Source organism: Labeo rohita, chromosome 17, assembly GCF_022985175.1.
Source record: "Labeo rohita strain BAU-BD-2019 chromosome 17, IGBB_LRoh.1.0, whole genome shotgun sequence".
In the NCBI taxonomy this organism is placed as follows: Eukaryota; Metazoa; Chordata; class Actinopteri; order Cypriniformes; family Cyprinidae; genus Labeo; species Labeo rohita.
Window position 1 is genome coordinate 14,614,131 of NC_066885.1, and position 18,929 is coordinate 14,633,059.

The 18,929-nt window shown below is 36.5% G+C and overlaps 1 protein-coding gene across 1 annotated transcript in view; it reads right to left on the reverse strand.

Moving 5' to 3' along the window:
- Positions 1 to 977: 977 nt before the first annotated feature.
- tbc1d12a (TBC1 domain family, member 12a) overlaps positions 978 to 18,929 on the reverse strand; it is an 18,182-nt gene continuing 230 nt past the window's right edge. The window contains exons 1-13 of the mRNA XM_051133888.1: positions 17,779 to 18,929; positions 15,298 to 15,424; positions 13,293 to 13,414; positions 10,595 to 10,677; positions 10,324 to 10,441; positions 10,135 to 10,241; positions 9,862 to 9,942; positions 6,671 to 6,765; positions 6,490 to 6,561; positions 6,272 to 6,400; positions 5,858 to 5,967; positions 2,426 to 2,684; positions 978 to 2,298 (exon numbers count right to left, since the gene is read on the reverse strand). The exon at positions 17,779 to 18,929 is cut by the window's right edge and continues 230 nt beyond it. Of these exons, the coding sequence (XP_050989845.1) occupies positions 2,215 to 2,298; positions 2,426 to 2,684; positions 5,858 to 5,967; positions 6,272 to 6,400; positions 6,490 to 6,561; positions 6,671 to 6,765; positions 9,862 to 9,942; positions 10,135 to 10,241; positions 10,324 to 10,441; positions 10,595 to 10,677; positions 13,293 to 13,414; positions 15,298 to 15,424; positions 17,779 to 18,860 (2,469 nt within the window). The 5' untranslated portion in view covers positions 18,861 to 18,929 and the 3' untranslated portion in view covers positions 978 to 2,214. The remainder of the gene's footprint in view (positions 2,299 to 2,425; positions 2,685 to 5,857; positions 5,968 to 6,271; positions 6,401 to 6,489; positions 6,562 to 6,670; positions 6,766 to 9,861; positions 9,943 to 10,134; positions 10,242 to 10,323; positions 10,442 to 10,594; positions 10,678 to 13,292; positions 13,415 to 15,297; positions 15,425 to 17,778) is intronic.

Below are 18,929 nucleotides of genomic sequence, written 5' to 3' on the forward strand. Positions count from 1 at the left end.
CAATGTTTTGTTTTCATTTTAATCAGTGTTTTAGGTTTATTGTTTAGGTTTTTAATACAGCTTTTAACAAATGTTTTTGTATTCATTTCTGTAACAGTTTCAGATTTGTTTGTTTAGGATTGTAGGGATTGAGTTTAATTGATTTAGGGTGTTTTAATTTTATGATTTAGGGTAATTTTATACAGCTTTTTAATGGGTTTTTTTGGTATTCATTTTGTATCAGTTACGGTGTTTCTTAGTTTTTAGTTTTTTATACATCTATTAATTTTTTTGTATTAATTTCTATAACTGTTATAGGTTTTAAATACAGATTTTATTTATTATTATTTTTTGCATTTATTTCTATGAATTAGGGTGTTTTAATTTTATTATTTAGGTTAGTTTTATATTGACAATGTTTTTTTGTATTTTTTAATCAATATTTTAATTTCTACATACAGCATAACAGCATTTTATCAATGTTTTTGTATTCATTTCTGTAACTGTTTCAGATTTATTTGTTTAGGTTTTTAATAATTTTTTTGTAGGGTGTTTTAATTGATTTAGGGTAGTTTTATACAGCTTTTTAATGTTTTTGGTATTAATTTCAATTAATTACAGTATTTCCTAGTTTTATTTATTTTTTTTAAATACATCTTTTATTATATATTATTTTGTTTTAATTTTTACATACAGCTTTTAATCAATGTGTTTTGTATTCATTTCTATAGCTGTTTTAGATTTATTATTTACGTATTTTTTTAAAACAATAGTACAGTTGTAAGGACATCATTCAAACAGTCCATGTGACATCAGTGGTTCAACCATAATTTTTTGAAGCTAGAATACTTTTTGTGCAAAAGAAAAAAAATATTGACTTTTAATAATGTCTTCTTTTCCGTGTTAGTATTCACCACAACACATGCACGTGGTGCTGCTGACGCAGAAGCCAGCGTTCTAAAGCCCCCCTAATACAGAGCTAGCAACAGAACGTACAATTTCTTTAGCAGTATTTCATATTTAATGTTTAAAAACAATGAGTTTGGGGCACAGTGGACCATTAAACCTCTCATCAAGCAGCAAATTTTAAAATACATTTTCCAATGATCTGCAAATGGCACTCTTCAAAGACATGCTGACCCCATATCTGGTTTGCACCTTCTAATAAACTTCTAAGCAACATTAAATTTTACAAGATGTTAAAAAAAGACAGGAAGACAGCAGGTCTCCAATACTGGGATGCTCTACACTAAAGCCCTCAAACCAGAAATGTACATTAACAACCGTTACGTAAGAAAACTGTACAACAGTGAGGAAAATTAAAACAAAACCAAAAAAAAGGAAAAAGCAACCTTAAATTAAAAACAAAACAACATTAAATAACTGCAAAAAAAAAAATCTGGAAATGTCAAGGTTCATTCATTTGGAGTGTAGTAGAAGGTGCAAAAGCTAAAAGCTGATCTCTTGTCTGCTGCTGGTTGGTTAGTGTGTACATGTGATATATAATTCTGTTCAAACCTTTTATTTAAATGAATATAGCTGATTGTTTTTATAAGTGAAGCATAAAATCTGGAGTGCTTATAGAAATTGTTATATGCTATTCTATTAATTTTGTCTGTTGGTCTGTGTTTTTGGGACATGAATGGTCACAGAATGGCTCTATGTCTGCTGTAAGAGGCAAATATGTTAGCAAACAAGCTGAATTCAGATAAATGGAGAGAAACAGCTTAAACACATCAACGACAGATTTGGTATGTGCTAATGAAAGGCTACTGCAGGTTTATATTGTGTGTAAAACAGAGGGCCTACCACATCAACCAAGGGAGTGTTCAAATAATGTGGCACTGACCTCTGAATATGTGTGTGTGTGTGTGTAAACGCTTCTGATTAGTTTGTTTTCTTACAGTCACAACATTACAAAAGTAACATTGACAAAGTTGGCACATTATACAGTCACCTGACTCACATTTCTCTTATTCTCGGGCTCATTCTTACACAAACACACGCATAAACACGCTCGCGAGCGCAAGTGAAGAAATGTCCCTTCCACAGGACACGGGTTCATTAGGAGTTTCTTCAAACAGGACAATCAGCACATCAAGGAAGAGCCTGAGCTGTCCCTCAGACGTTCGGGTCTCCCTCAGGCACACTGCAGAGGTCAAAGTGCTGAGTGATGACCGCCATTTCTTCAGAGTCTCAGAAACATCATCACTTCCTCTGGGACAGAGTCAGCTGTTAGCTTCTTAAGGCAGGACTGTTGTTGCTGCTGCTGATTTTGTCAGCTTCTTTGAGTCCATCTTTCATCAGAGCAGAAAAGACCTGCAGGGGCGAAAAAGAGAGGAAGCCAAATGAAGTTGGTGTCGTTCATTGAGTAAAATAAGCTTTTTCTTTTTCATATGAAAATCACATTAAAACTAACGCTGTTGTAAGTGTGTTTATTTCTCACCTGGTTCCACCGGCGGTTGTTACTGATCATCTGTGTGTTTGCGATGCAGGAGAAGAGTGCGTGTGCAGGAGTGTTTTCAGGCAGCCGGGAAAGGAACTGTGCACTATGGATGAAATCCATCTGCAGTAGAACATCCTGGTACAGCCTCAGAATTCCCAGTCCTGTCCGGAATAACGCCTCCTCTCCATCTCGGCAAAACACATCCCAAACACGACATGCCACGTCCAGCGGTAATGACTTGCTGTACAGAGTAAAGATCCTGAGAGCCACACAGATAAAAGTGGTCAGAGAATTCAGCTTGAAGTGGTACAAATGCTCATAAGATCTGTGTTTTTGCAAATGGGAACTGTAAGTAATTTAACAATTATTCAAAGGTTCCTTTAACAATTAATTTCACAGTTTTGAGGATGAAATATTAAAAATATATTATTAAATATATTAAATATATTTAAGATTCACATATAATGTACTCACCCCATTGCCATCCAAGATGTTTATGTCTTTCTTTCTTCAGATGTAAAGAAACTGTTTATTTTGAGGAAAACATTTCAGCATTTTTCTCCATATAATGGACTGGTATGATGCCCCGAACTTCCAAAATGCAGTTTAAATGTGGCTTCAAACGATCCCAAATGTGGTTATAAACGATCTCAGCCGAGAAATAAGGGTCTTATCTAGCAAAACGATTGGTTATTTTCATAAAAATAATACAATTTATATACTTTTTAATGTCAAACTCTCGTTTCGTCTTACTCTGCCTTGACTGTTTTTTTCCGGTTCAAGACATTTAGGGTATGTCGAAAAAAATACCATCTCATGTTCTCCCTCAACTTCAAAATAGCCCTATATCGCTGTTTTACCTTTTTTCTTAAGGGTATTTGATCTTCGCAAAGACTGGGTCGGTACTTCTGCAGCGATGTAGGGTGATTTTAAAATGATTTTTGAAGTTGAGGGAGAAAATGAGTTTTTTGACATACCCTAACTTTTTGACATTTTGAACCAGAATACACAGAGTTCAGGGAGAGCGTTTAAAATTAAAAAGTATTTAAATTGTATTTTTTAATGAAAATAACCAATCGTTTCACTAGATAAGACCCTTTTTCCTCGGCTGGGATTGTTTACATATGCATTTGGGATCGTTTGAAGCCGCATTTAAACTGCCTTTTGGAAGTTCAAAATTGGGTCACCATAGCAGTCCATTATATGGAGAAAAATGCAGAAATGTTTTCCTCAAAAAATATAATTTCTTTACGATTAAAGAAGGAAAGACATGAACATCTCGGATGACAAGGGGGTGAGTGCTTTAAATGTGAATTACATTAAATGTGAAACTGTTTTGGAAGTGGACTTCTCCTTTAAGTGTTTTTAGAGGCAGCATACGTGTAATCCAGTAACTAGCCTTAAAGGGATAGTTCCCTCGAAAATTTTAAATTACCCCATGATTTACTCACCCTTAAGCCATCCTAGGTGTATACGACTTTCTTCTTTCAGATGAATACAGTCATAATTATATATTAAAAAAAGTGCTCATCCAAGCTTTATAATGGCAATGAATGGCTGTTAAGATTTCGAAGTCCAATGAAGTGCATCCATACATCATAAAAAGTACTCCACACGGCTTCGGTGGGGTTAACAAAGGCCTTCTGAAGCAAATCGATGCGTTTATGTATGAAAAATATCCATATTCAAAACTTTATAAACCGTAATCTCTAGCTTCCACTAACAGTTGTACACACATTCACAAGAGAGTGGCGTTCCAGCAGATGACGTTGGACTAGGTTAACCAGACATCCCATTTTTCAAAGGTAGCTAAGGTTCCTCATATAACAAAATTACCATCCAATCACAATGCGTTATCTATTAACTTGCAATTAGTGAAGGCGGGACAGACGGAATGACACACTAGAAGGCGCGATCCCAGTTCTCTCAGATAGCGTGTGATCAGTTCTTCCTGTGCCTAAATTATCAAATACACACCCAAGTGCCAAATTGTTCATAGTGTGGAGTATCTCATGTAAATACTTTCAGTTACGAATTAAGTGAATGTAAACAGGTGGGTGAAAGCCGGATACACGTCAGTATATTACATCCATGGATTCATTCTTAAAGGGACAGCAGCCTAATTAAATACCTGTCTGTGTTAATGTTAATCAAACAACAAAAGTAAATATCTACTGTATTTGAAAAACAAGTTTAAATGTATCTCCATCGTATGTCATATGGTTTGTAATTTGCTTGTTTGCTCATTTTGTACATAACATGATAATCAAAAAAATAAATGACACATCGTGCTCATATAGCCCACTCGTCCCATATTCCACCATGAAAAATCTGGTCACCCTACATAGGATGTAGGCAAAGTGGAAGCGCAGAGGAGCAAGCAAAGTAAAACACCAGTCACGAATTAGAAGTACAAAACGAGGATTTGTAAAAAAAAAAAAATAAATAAATAAATAAAAATACAAACTCAGAGAATTTCAATATAAGCTAAGAGGTTTTATTTTACAGTTAGCAGAAACTACAGATTATGATTAATGAAGTTTTAAATATGGATATTTTTCTTACACAAACACATCGTTTCACTTTAGGAGTCCTATATTAATTCCCTGGAGCTGTGTGGAGTACTTTTTATGATGGATGGATGCATTTTATTGGACTTCAAAATCTCAACACCCATTCACTGCCATTATAACTCTTGGAAGAGCCAGGACACAACTCTGATTGTATTCGTCTGAAAGAACAAAGTCATATACACCTCGGATGACTTTAGGGTGAGTAAATAATGCGGTAATTTTCATTTTTGGTGATACAGTCAGAAGAATATCTACCATATTAGAATGATTTATAAAGAATCATGCTGAAGAATAAAGCAATGGCTGTGGCAAAGGCTCATTTTAAATTATAATATTTATATACAATATTACTGTTTTTACTGTATTTTCAATTAAATAAAAGTAACCTTGATGAGCATACAAGACTTCTTTCAAAAAAACACTAGACATACTTCATTCATTTTTATAAAATACTACTCGAAAAACTCATAATGTGCACTAACTTGAAGTACAACATTCATGAGGTGTGTTTAATTTGCTTAAAGAATTAGATCATAAGAGTCATTCGTTTGCCAATCAGTCTGCACTTGTCTGGTTGTTTCCAGTATTAAAACTATTAAAAGAAACTGGTTCTTGATTCCCAACACTATTAATTCGATTCAGTCACCCAAACTTGCCTAAGGCTTCCTTTACTTAAGTGAAACATGAATAAATTTCCCCATCACAGGAGAGAACATAAAAGCAACCCTAGGGGGCGATAAAGAGCTAGCACAGAAAAACATTACTCATGAATCCTCTCTGATTTCAAAACAAGGAAAGGAGCACATACAGGAGAAGAATGAACAAACAGCAGGAAGAGAGATTTTAAGAGCAGATTTACCAGTCTATGAGGTAAAAGTCAGGCGTCAAGCTGTTCATCTGAAAGTGCTGGAATAGTTTGGGAAGGTTCTCCTCAAAAAACACCTCAAATGCTGCAAAATACTTCAGCATCTTGAGAGAAAGACAAAGTATCGCTTCAGTACAGAGTACGACTCCTACGTAAACACAAGCATGATCAAAAACACAACACTGAGCGTGAGGAATGTTCGGCAGCAGATCGTGACTTTTGGGAGTTCTTGCTTCCGAGTTTTTTTTACTCCAAGTTTGTCTGGCAAATGAAATCTCTATAAGTGGGTCAACAGATGGTTGGAATAAATGCTGACTGCATGCGCAGACACAACGCTCCCTCTATTTTAAGCGCAAATGTAGGTGCTGTAACAAATATGTTTAATGAAGAGAGAGTGCATATGTGTACCAGGTCATGGTCCACTCTGAAGAAGGCCATCTGGCATGGTTTGTTAAGGAGGTTGGCAAAGGCAATGAAGGCATCGGCTTCCTCCAAATTCAGAATTAGAACAGCAGCAATGAAGGACATCCCCTGAACCTAAAACAGGCCACATACAAGTCATAACATCAGTGAAGGACATCCCAGAACCGAGATGATTCATCCATGTCATCCAGGACGGTACTTACATAGCCTACATCAGGTCTATAACAGGTGTACGCCCCCAACACACTGTGCAATATATCATGATATGGTCCACCCTGATGGAAAGAGAGAGGGACAAATAAGTCATAAGCGAAACTAAATAAAACGAGACAAACCAAAACAAAAAAAAAATAATTAACTGCAGTACCAAACACCTGTTCTTACCTTCTGGAATATGTAGAGAGAGGGGAAAGTTCTGGAAATATCCAGCTTGATTAAATCCAGACTCGACTCTCTGTCTGCCAGCGACACTCCACAGTCTAATCAATTAAAACCAGATGAAGTCATCAGTCAGGCTACAGCTGGCTGACAGAACTAAAAAATAATCTATATTTTTCACCCTTTTGACAAAATTCATTCTTTATGAATTTGCTCTGCAACAGCTTAAAGAATATTTTTGAGACAGAAGTCATGAATAGAGTAATGAATAAATGGTTTTTCCATAGTCAGAGAAACAAAATAGCCATGTGGATCCTAATAAGTAATCGTAAGCTACAAAATAGCAATATTTAGCTACATGCACCTTGGATTTGGTAAGATTTACACTACCAGTCAAAAGTTTTTGAATTTTAACGTTTTTTAAACAAGTCTCTTTTGCTCATCAAGCCTGCATTTATTTGATCCAAAGTAGAGCAAAAACAGTAAAACTGTGAAAATTTAAACTGTTTTCTATTCTATTTTAAAATGTAATTTATTCCTGTGATCAAATCTAAATTTTCAGCATCATTACTCCAGTGTCACATGATCCTTCAGAAATCATTCTAATATGTTGATTTGCTGTTCAAGAAACATTTATTATCATTATCAATATTTAAAACAGTTGAGTACATTTTTTTCAAGATTCTTTGATGAATAGAAAGATCCAAAGATCAGCATTTATCTGAAACAAAAAGCTTTTATAACGTTATACACTATACCATTTAAAAGCCTGGAGTCAGTATAATTTCTTTTTTCTGGGGGAAACTTTTATTTTGCAAGGATGCTTTAAATTGACAAGTGATGATAAAGACATTTATAATGTTACAAAAGATTTCTATTTCAGATAAATGCAGTTCTTCTGAACTTTTTATTAATCAAAGAAACCTGAAAACAATTCTACTAAGCGGTTTTCAACATTACAACAAATAATAAATAAATGTTTTTGAGCAGCAAATCAGAATATTAGAATGATTTCTGAAGGATCATGTGACTGGAGTAATGATGCTCAAAAATCAGCTTTGAAATCACAGCAATAAATTACATTTTAAAATACATTCAAATAGAAAATTATTTTAAACAGTAAAAACATTTCAAAATGTTATTGTTTTTTTGCTGTACTTTGGATAAAATAAATGCAGGCTTGGTGGTGACTTTAAAATCTTCCTGTTCAAAAACTTTTGACTGGTAGTGTATTTTTTTTTTTTTTTAATAATTCTCTTATTTTGAGCAATCCTGCATTTATTTAATCAAAAATACAATAAAAAAAAGAACAGTAATACTATTAAATATTTGTACAATTTAAAATATTCTTTTCTATTTTAATATACAGGTCAAACTGTAATTTATTCTTGCGATAGTCTTCAGTGTCACACAATCCTTCCGAAATCATTCCAATATGCTTAAATGTTGCCCAAAAACATTTTCTGGAAACACTTTAAAATAAGGTTCATTAGTTAACATTAGTTAACGAACGTTGTTTGTGATAAGAGATACAAAATATGCGGAGCTGGGGGGCGCGAGGACTGGGATTGGGAAACACTGCGATAAGGCAAGAAGTAGGACCCGTGTAAATATCAGATTTTTTTTTTCCAGCGCTGGAGAGAACTAAAGGGGTGGGAAAGCCTCAGATCGGCAATGAGGTTGCTTTGTTTCTTCTCAATAGGTGAGTAACATTGGTTTTGCTTTGTTTCACAGAACTAATATATGCTTGAATATGCTCGTGTGTCATGTTCACTTGTTTGTTCATCTGCAATTGGTGATTGCACAGCAGATTCCGCCATAATCGTTGCCTGGGTTGTGTACGTATGTGTGGGGCGGAGATATCAAAATAGGTGCGAGACCCTTTTGGGTTAGGGGTGTGTTTGTTTTGGTGATTTCAAATATAAACATCGGCTACCAGAAATCACTTACCCTACCTTTAAAGGATAAGTCCACTTCCAAAACAAAGATTCACATATAATTTACTCACCCTATTGTCATCCAAGATGTTCATGTCTTTCTTTCTTCAGTCATAAAGAAATTATGTTTTTTGAGGAAAACATTTTAGCATTTTTCTTCATATAATGGACTGATATAATGCGCTGATTTTGAATTTCCAAAATGCAGTTTAATTGCAGCTTCAAACGATCCTTGAGAAAGAAGCTGAGAAAGAAAGGCCTTATCTAGTGTAATGGTCGATTATTTTAATAATTTATTTAATATGACAGTTGATATGTTTTTTTGAGATATGTCAAAAAAAAACCTCCCATCTCATGTTCTCCCTCAACTTCAAAATCACCCTGTATCGCTGTTTTACCTTTTTTGTTAAGGGTGTCTGATCTTCTTTGCATGTTCACTTTGCAAAGACTGGGTTGGTACTTCTTCAGCGATGTAGGATGATTTTGAAATGATTTTGAAGTGATTCTGAAGTTGAGGGAGAAAACACGATCATAGTTTTTCGACATACCTTAACTGTCTTGAGCCAGAATATAAAGAGTTCAACGAGTTGTATTGAAATAGTATTTTTTTTTAATGAAAATAACCGATCGTTTCACTAGATAAGACCCTTCTTCCTCACCTGGGATCATTTACAACCGCATTTAAACTACCTTTTGAAAGTTGAAAATCAGGGCACCATAGCAGTCCATTATTTGAAGAAAAATGCTAAAATGTTTTCCCTTTAAAAAACAATTTCCTTACGACTGAAGAAAGAAAGACATGAACATCTTGGATGACAATGGGGTGAGTACATTACATGTGAATCTTTGTTTTGGAAGTGGACCTCCTTTAAAACATTTATCTTAGTGCTCTCATACTAGATACTTACTATTTAATGGCTCTCAAAGAGCACATTAAAATCTTTATGGTATCCTCTTAGTTTACAGCAGCATTATCATGGATATGTTGTAAATATTCTTTGTATAATCCTGTCACATGTCAGAGTAGATAAGAAAAGTTCTTATCTGGTTTATTGATTTCATGTGATGCAATTCAGGAAGCTGTTAATGGGAAACCATGCACATGATACCATCCACACACACTGACAATGTAAACACACTCTTTTTCACCTTATTCTGACTTCACTTTCAATTTTGAAGATAGGATTGTTTAGTTTTACTTTACTTTATTCTTTGATGTAGTCTAGTTTGTAAAGGACAAAAAAAAAAGAAGAAACAGACCTTCATTTTCATTGACTGAACTCGTCTCACTGAAGCTCCTCCACTTCTCTTTGGCTCTGGACAGGAAGATCTCATACAGCTCTAAAACACACACACACACAAAAACACAAGCACAAATGCTGTGACAAAAGCAACAGCTGCTTCCTTGTCAACACAGTTCATCTGGACACAATCTGTGTTTGTCTGTGTCAGACTGATGTTACACAGAGGCGGAGGGGCCACAGATGATCAAGACTAACCAAATGTGAGGAGTGCAGCAGTTGCCATAGTTACCTGGAGTGATGTTCAGCTCGTTCCCGATGGCAAGGCTCCAGACCTTCCCGCGGACGCTGGGCGGGACGCCCTGCCACCAAAGGTCACGTACGCGCCGGGTGTTACGCCTTAGTTATGGCAACAGAGCACATCATTAAAATAAATCCACTTTTTGTGGAAAACAGACAGATATGTGGATGGGACACTTACATGCTTTCCCAATTAGGCAGGACTTCGGTGTTCCAGATCACCATGGCATTAGCGATGTTCTCCTCCTGTCTGTATCGCTCCTTCATTTGACGTTTTTTCTTCTGTGCCTCTTTCATCTCTAAGTGAAAGAAGAAAAGGTGTTTGTGTGTGTGTGTGTAGATAGGCATTGAGAGGGGCAGCTGTGTGCTAAAATACAGGGGCGTAGGGCCAACAGATCAAGTGTCAAACATCATTATCATTGCAAATGCTCAAAGAGACACACGTTACTCACCCCTTCTCTTGGCCCCTGCAACCATCTCACTGTATTCCTGCCGGTGTCTCTGAGATTCCTCTTCTGATTTAGCCGGCAGGTTCCTAAAAATACAACAAGTCTTTGAACGTGCGCAAACATAAAGACCCTTTACCAAAATATACACTACTGTTCAAAAGTTTGGGGTCAGTGAGATATTTTTTTACGTTGTAATATCTCTCAATATCTCTCAAAAGTCACAAATGCTCACCAGGGCTGCTTTTATTTGATAAAAAGTAGGGATGTAACAATATCAAAATCTCACAATACAATAATATCACAACATGAAGTTAATATTACTGCAATATTTAAAATAAATAAATAAATAAATAAAGACAAATGAAGAATTGAAAAAAAAAAAATTTGATTTTTTTTTCTATCTAATGCACGTTGAGGGAACTCAACCTTCTTTTTATTTGTGATAGACTGTCTCAGTCTAAATTACATTCATACTGGTGTTTTAGGAAGTAAAACAAATTAGAATATAATAATAATAATAATAATAACAATTTTATATTATTGTTATTCCTATGACAGTTATAGCAATATCTATAGGTATATTATTTTTGCTTTACACTACAGTAGGGAAATTACAATACTTCTTTCACAATTTCTACACTTAAAAGAGATATTTTGAATTTGGACTGCAGTAACTTGACCCATTTAAACCGCTAGTTGTCAGCAATTCATACTGCACTTTTAAGCTTTTATTTTGATGGAAACGGGAGTAGAGCTTTTATTTTGGTGGAAAATTCCAGCTTTAGTGAAAACAGGCTTACAAAAACACGTCTCACTACAGATCTAGTGAAATGCTGTAATCATCCGCCCCAAAAAATAAAGTTTAACTAGTGGCCGTTGCATTCCCAAACACATGCTAAACTCATAGCACATGCAATAAACTAGTTCACTGCATTTACTGTGAACTGAGTAAACGCATGGAAAAAAAAACGGATCACAAGCTGACTGCCTGAATGAAGTGCACGCTTCGCTTTGAAACGCACATCGAAAACGAACTTCATGAATGGGTTAAAGCCATATTGTGCTTTCGGTTTTAGTTCATTTGACAGATACTGTGCGCCAAACCATAATGACCCAAAACACAACTTTAAAGACATTTTATGTTAGAATAAGAAGTTTAAATATATTTTAAAAACTACACTTTTTGCTCGGAAGGCCTATCGTTTCATATCGTCATGCGAACACGATAATATCAAGAGAGTTTTGTTATCGCAACATCACGATATTGATAATACCGTTACATCCCTAAAAAAGTGAAATATTACTAAAATTTAATTTTAAATTGTAATTTATTCCTGTGATAGCAAAGCTGAATTTTCAGCAGCCATTGGACCTACTAAAGGCTTCAATGTCACATGATTCTTCAGAAATTGTTATATGCAGATCTGGTGCTCAAGAAACATTTCTTTGAGCTAGTGTCGTTGTGTCAAACATAAAAGTTTGTGTTCTGAACATGAAAGAAAATAACATAATTCAGCTTGAACCTAATCACAAGACCAAATCTGCTGCATGAAGCTAAATACAGGAGACAGTCTCCGCTTTACACATAAAAACGGACCATCTGTTATAAATAACTGGAACTTTCTGCAACACATTCAAGATTTCAAGAAAGGATTTGTCCATGTTTTCATTGGTACAACTCCAGTACGGTCAGTTGTTTTTGGGTTTTAAATTTAGGCCAAATCCTTAACTCAGAGGAATGATATAAAGACTAAAACAGACATGCATTATGAGGAAAGTCTACAGTCCTTCAAAGGACTAAATTCACTCTGTGGATGAAATTCTTTGTACATTTTCTGTGGACAGAGCCTTCAGAGTAGAAACGTAACCACCTTACATATTTAAGCCAATATTCGGAATAGTAATGTGGGCTTTCCAATAGTTCATTCTTAAAAGAGTTAGTTCACCCAAAAATGAAAATTCTCTCATTAATTAGACAGCAAAACAACTACCACGTTCAACCCCTAGAAAGGTAGTAACAACATCTTTAAAATAGTCTAATGTGACATCAGTGGTTGAACGGTAACTATAAAACTATGAGAGTACTTTTTGTGCACAAAGAAGACAACTTTATCCAACAGTTTCTTCTACCTTGCTGGGCCTTGAATGTGTCAGTTGTGTTGCTATCTGTGGAGGGTCAGAAAGCTCTCGGATTTCATCAAAAATATCTTAATTTGTGTTCTGAAGATGAACAAAGGTCTTGCAGGTTTGGAATGACATGAAGGTGAGTAATTCATGACAGAATTTTCATTTTTGGATGAACTATCCCTTTAAATTATTATTTTTGGTTATCCTGAATATGTGATTCATCTTTGGTGCAGATTCATTTCCTCTCTGTGAGCATGTTATCTGGTATGCAAAGTAACTACATTTCAGCTAGTTTCAGTCCACAAGTTGCCAAGTTACAACCTCGGATTTCACTCTGCCTGTTAAATCTGCCTGCCATTTTTTCTGATTATTAACAAATAAGCAAAGCATATAATGTCCAGCTACACATTATAAGAGTTCTGTAACAATAAAACCTGCTCTTCAGGTTTATACGCACACATTTGGTGTGACAGCTTGTGTTTCACCAGCAGTGCCCAGGGAATTTGGGTAAATATTTGATTAAATGGAAACCTGCACAGTACTATGGGAGCTGTAGTTCACGTTTCACACTTACGCAGGTCTATCTTCCAGAATGAGTGCGGTGGTGGATAAAGGCTCAAACTCCAGGTTCTTGCGTCTCGTTGGCTGAGGGTGAGGGGGTGGTCCTGTGGCAGGTCCCGCCCTGGACTCATTCTCCTTTAAAAAAAAAAAAAAAAAAAAAAAAAGGGAACGAAGAGTAGTTATTATGAGATTACAGCAAATCTGCGTCAACAATTTCTCAGCTGCCACATGGATCCGGAGGAGACGTGAAGGGAGGAAGAATTCCGTCATGAGATTCCCACATGCTACGAGTGAAAGGCCCAAAGGCCTTAATGTTAAACCCATATTATCACTGAAGCACAAACAGCATGACTCCAACACAAGGTCAAGCAGTGAAATAACACGTTTACATTCACAGAGCAATTTCATAAACACCAAGGCTAACTGTTGTTCAATTTGTGTATACATAATGATCAAAACCACAAATTCATTATCTAGGTCTATTAGTCAGACTTTGTACAAAAAAAAGCCATCCTTGCACATTTTATGTGAAGTATTTCCAGTTTTATGTGACCATGATGTTGAAAGACATGACATAGCCATGATGTTAAAAGGTTAAAGGATATAACTACACAGACAAGGTCGGCAAGCAATTCTGTCTGTTGAAAATGTTAAGATGTTATGTACTTTTGAAACGCGTAAGAAACAACTTTACATTAAGGACAGGAGGATTTGTTGCAAACGTTTTAAGATTTGTGAGACACAAGTCTCCGTGTGTGAGCTTATTGGAGGTCTCTCTCTCACTGGAATACAGAGAGACACCTGCACAGTGTGAAGTGTGGTGAATTGAGCGCAAATCCAGAGCTGAAAACAACGCAGGCTCAGTCATCACTTACTGAAGGGGAAGAGTAAAGACAGCTGCAGGCACACAGACACACACACATAAAGCCCACACTTGCCCCACACACTTGACTCTCCTGGCTGACACACAAAATGACACAGAGTTTCCAGCAGTAATCTCAGTCCTTCTTTATTTCACTGACTCTGTCTCTCTTGGTTTCTCTTCCTCCTCTTTTGCTTTCTCGCTCTCTCCCTAACCTTCTTCTGCAAATACTGCTTTCCCTTGCTATCTTTCCCCTGCACAAATAAGGGTATGAACTTCAATGTTTCTAGTCATGGAAACAGTGGCACAGTTTCTTGGGTCATACATTCTTATTCTTTATAAGGAAACATTCACCTAAAATAGGAAAACTGTCAATATCTATATACGTGTGCATTTACTTTATATATACAGTGCTGTTTCAAAAGTTTAGGATCAGTACCATTTTTTACGTTTTCTTTTTAGAAGACTTTTCTGCTCATCGAGGCTGCGTTTATTTGATTAAAAATACAGAAAAAAACTCTAATATTGTGATATATTTTTGCCATTTAAAATAGTGTTTTTATATTTTAATATACTTTAAAATAGAATTTATTTCCTGTGATGCAAAGCTGAATTTTCAGCATCATTACGCAAATCTTCAGTGTCATATGATTCTTTAGAAATCATTCTAAAATTCTGATTTATTATCAGTGTTGGAAACAGTTGTGCTGCTTAATATTTTTTTGGAACCTGTGATACTTTTTTCAAGATTCTTTTCAAGATGTATATTTTGAATAAATGCTGTTCTTTTTAAATTTTTATTCATCAAAGAATCCTGAAAAAACTGGAGTAATGGCTGATAAAAATTCACAGAAATAAATTCATTAAAAAAAAGTTCATTAAAATATAAAACTGCTACTTCAAATTGCAATAATATTTCATAATATTTGTTTTTTTTCTCTGTTTTTGCTCAAATAAATCCAACTTTACACATACAGACACACACACTCTATTTTACTCTATCCAACACTAGCACATACTGATATTTTTTAAAAGACTTTAGTATATTTTATGTTTCACAGAAAAGCAAATTTGGCAGGTTTGAAACATGAGAGTACGTAAATAAAAACTGAACTTTAATTTCTGGAAATGCCATTTTTTAAACCACTTCTCTTACCTGCTGTATGGTTCTAGAGTCTTTTGGAGGGTTGTCCCGCTGTGGAATTTTCCCAAACAGCTTCCATCCTTGAGCACTGTGGGATGCTGCGGCCCTTGACTCTTTGGGCTTCCAGGAAAACAAACTCCTTTGAAGACAGTCAGACAGGAAGAGACACCAAAAGAAAGACTATTCAAAAACAAATGCCACATAATTTTATCATAAGAAAAAAAGACAGATTCTCAAACAGTAACTTAAGTCCTCATAGCCTGCGATATAAAGAGGCCAAAATATGACAACCATTAAACTCATTAAATTCAGACTATGACTATAGGGAATTAACATCTTGGACAGCTCAGCAGAGCAGGTTTCAGGATTTAATGCGCTTAATACAGGGGATTTTAAAGCGCTCAGTGATACAGCAGCACCAGCATCCTACAAATAAAGCCTTGAGTCAGTCACAGGTGCCCTTTACACAAACACAAAGATAATGAGCAGGCCCTGCTGTGGAGATGAGCTCATTAAATCTCTGAACGCGTTTTCTGACGGGACAATCGATCTAATGCCGTCTTAATTACATAATAAAGCCATTGAGGCAGGTCAGTACGGATGGAATGACAGACACAATAGTGAGGGAGACGGACAAAGATGGTACGGTACAGCTGGAAAAGAGAAGTTTGTTCCTGTTTTTCTTTTTTTTTTTTTTTTAAAAAAGGGAACTGAAGATACGGAGTGAGCAGAAACAAGGTCTCAGCAGCAGAACGCCATGAAGCCCAACTCATAAAAGCTGACATTAACATTCCTCAGTGTGTGAGTGTTTTTTCCAGACTAAAAGTCTATGAAGGTCTTTGTAGAGACCGAAGCTCCTGGGAAGAGGACTCCCTCTGAACTCCAGTACTGCATTACTGGAGCATTAAGGGGATTTCAACCCAAACATAACGGCAACAAGTCAGATATGCGGTTTGATGTCATGCGGTTTGCTTCTGATGCAAAATTTTTGCCTTCATGTAAGACTGAGATGACAAAACTTTGTTTTTGGATTTGACTTTGATAAAGCAAAGCAGATTCTCTTCATCAAACATCTGAAAACATAACACAAGGAGTCTGTTCAAAGTAAACAGCACACTTCAGGCCTTCTGTGAAGCACGTCTGTGAAGAAAGAAGCCACAAGCCAGTGGCAGTCAATGCACCTGTTATTGCTTGTCATTCATTAGCTGGTCACGCATGCAACAGTGGGACTTTTGCTCTAAAACAATAAAGCGCTTCCTGACAGCACTTCCTAATTCAACACTTTAAATGAAGCATATAAGCAATATTTAAAAATAAAATGCACTCAAGACTCAAGAAAAGCTTTAAGGATGTAGTCGGAGATGTGGTGATTGTATAAAATGTGTGGGTAAATCATGTTCCAATGTCCTTGCTCTATAAGGATGCGTCAATACTGAGCAGCCAATAATTTTCATTTTTTACCAGTCAAAAGTTTTCAGACAGTAAGATTTTTAATGTTTTTTGAAGAAGTTTGTTTTACTCACCAAGCCTGCATTTATTTGATCCGAAGTACAGCAAAAACAGTAAAATATATAAATATTTTTACTTTTTTAAAAAAAACTTGAATATTTTAAAATGTAATTTATTCCTGTGATTTCAAAGCTGAATTTTTAGAAAAAATGTACTCCAGTTACATGATCCTTCAAAAATCATTCTAATATTCTGATTTGCTGCTCAAAAAACATTTATTATTATTATGACATTAAAAACAGCTTTTTTTCAGGTTTCTTTGATGAATAGAAAGTTCAGAAGAACAGCATTTATCTGAAATAGAAATCTTTTGTAACATTATAAATGTCTTTATCATCATTTTTGATCAATTTAATACATCCTTGCTAAATAAAACTATTAATTTCTATAATCTCTTTCCCCCCCAAAAATAAAAAATATATATACTGACGCCAAGCTTTTGAATTGTATGGTGTATAATGCTACAAGAGCTTTTTGTCTCAGATAAATGCTCATCTTTGAATCTTTCTATTCATCAAAGAATCCTGAAAAAAAAACTACCTCAACTGTTTTAAATATTGATAATAATAAGAAGAAGAAGAATTGTTTCTTGAACAGCAAATCAACATATTAGAATGATTTCTGAAGGATCATGTGACTGGAGTAAAGATGCTGAAAATTCAGCTTTGATCACAGGAATAAATTACATTTTAAAATATATTTAAAATAGAAAACTGTTATAAGTACTTCACAATATTATTGTTTTTACTGTATTTTTGGTCAAATAAATGCAGCCTTTGTTTTTAAAAACAAATTTTAAAAAAAAAATAAGTAAAGATAAAATTCCCTGAAATTATCCTGATTATATATAAATAAATATAAGCAAAAAATAAATAAATAAATAAAAGACACTGAAAGTTGTAACACTGTAGACATCTAAATGGGGTAAAAAGGTCAAAACAAGGTTTACTGCAGCTCAAGGGACTTGCACACAACTGTCTCTACCTGGTCAGGAACTCAGCAATGCCATGTCTCTTAGTGCCAAGTGTCTGGTCAGATGAGGCATCAGTGTCATCGGTGACCCTGTCTGGAGCGCTTTGCCGCCGGCCGCCCTCGAATGCTTTCACAGAGCCGAGACATTCATCCACACCACCCTCCGCTCCAAAATACCCATCATCCCCGGGGCTCAGAGGAGTGGCATCACAGCTGAGGGAGACTGTGTGACCAGGGTTAGTCCGGAGGTTCTGGGGCCTGAGCGGAGGAGGGCCCGTGTCGCTGAAATCCTCCTCCGGGCTCGGGTCTGTCTCTGTATAATCGCTGGTGTTTTCAGCCAGGGGAGACAAGGACAGCTTGGCACTGAGGTCTGACAGGGTGTCCGCGGGATCCGGGTCACAGGGCTGGGCCTCCTCTGAGCTCTCAGCGCTGGCACGGCTGATCCTTTCACATGACCTCCCCGTGGAGAGGACACCGTCGCTTTGATGAACAAAGACACGGCTTTCTGGAGCAGGAAGGCCACCCAAGGCTCTAAAGGGGACTTGAGACAGGGTGTCATAACTGTTCACAATCAACAACCCCCCATTGCCCACTTTCACACCTCTGTCTAAAGCAGGCACCTTCCTGTTGAATCCTTCTGCACGTGCATAATCCAAACATCTTAAATGAGTCTGATCATGATCCATGTGCTCATGGGTAACATCTCCATTGGGCATCTTCATATCCGGCGAGTTTTTACCCATAAATGACACTGCAGACCTCAGCTGTGAATTTAAATAGCTTTTGTCGGGTTTATTCAAGCTCTCGGCTTCGGAAGTCCCTGTAACCCCCTCTCCATCCGGACACACCATATCCACCTCCAGCTTTCCGGGAAACCCGTTTAATACTCCGGCCCTGCACCCCACCACCACCGGGGAGACAGACGGCGGTCCAGCACCGCCCGGATTCGCATACGCCGAACTGTAAACAGGACCCTCCCGTGCTCTATCAGGGTCTGAACCGCAAACGCGTGCTTTGTACTCCTCCCGGTTGTCGTTGACATCGATGGACGGTGCGAGTCCCGGCTCATCAGCAGCATCCTCCACTCTTTCCATCTCACTGGAGGTGTCGGCGGTTCAGAAAGGCAGATAAAGCCCTGCTGCTGCAGCAGCGGCGGCGGCGCC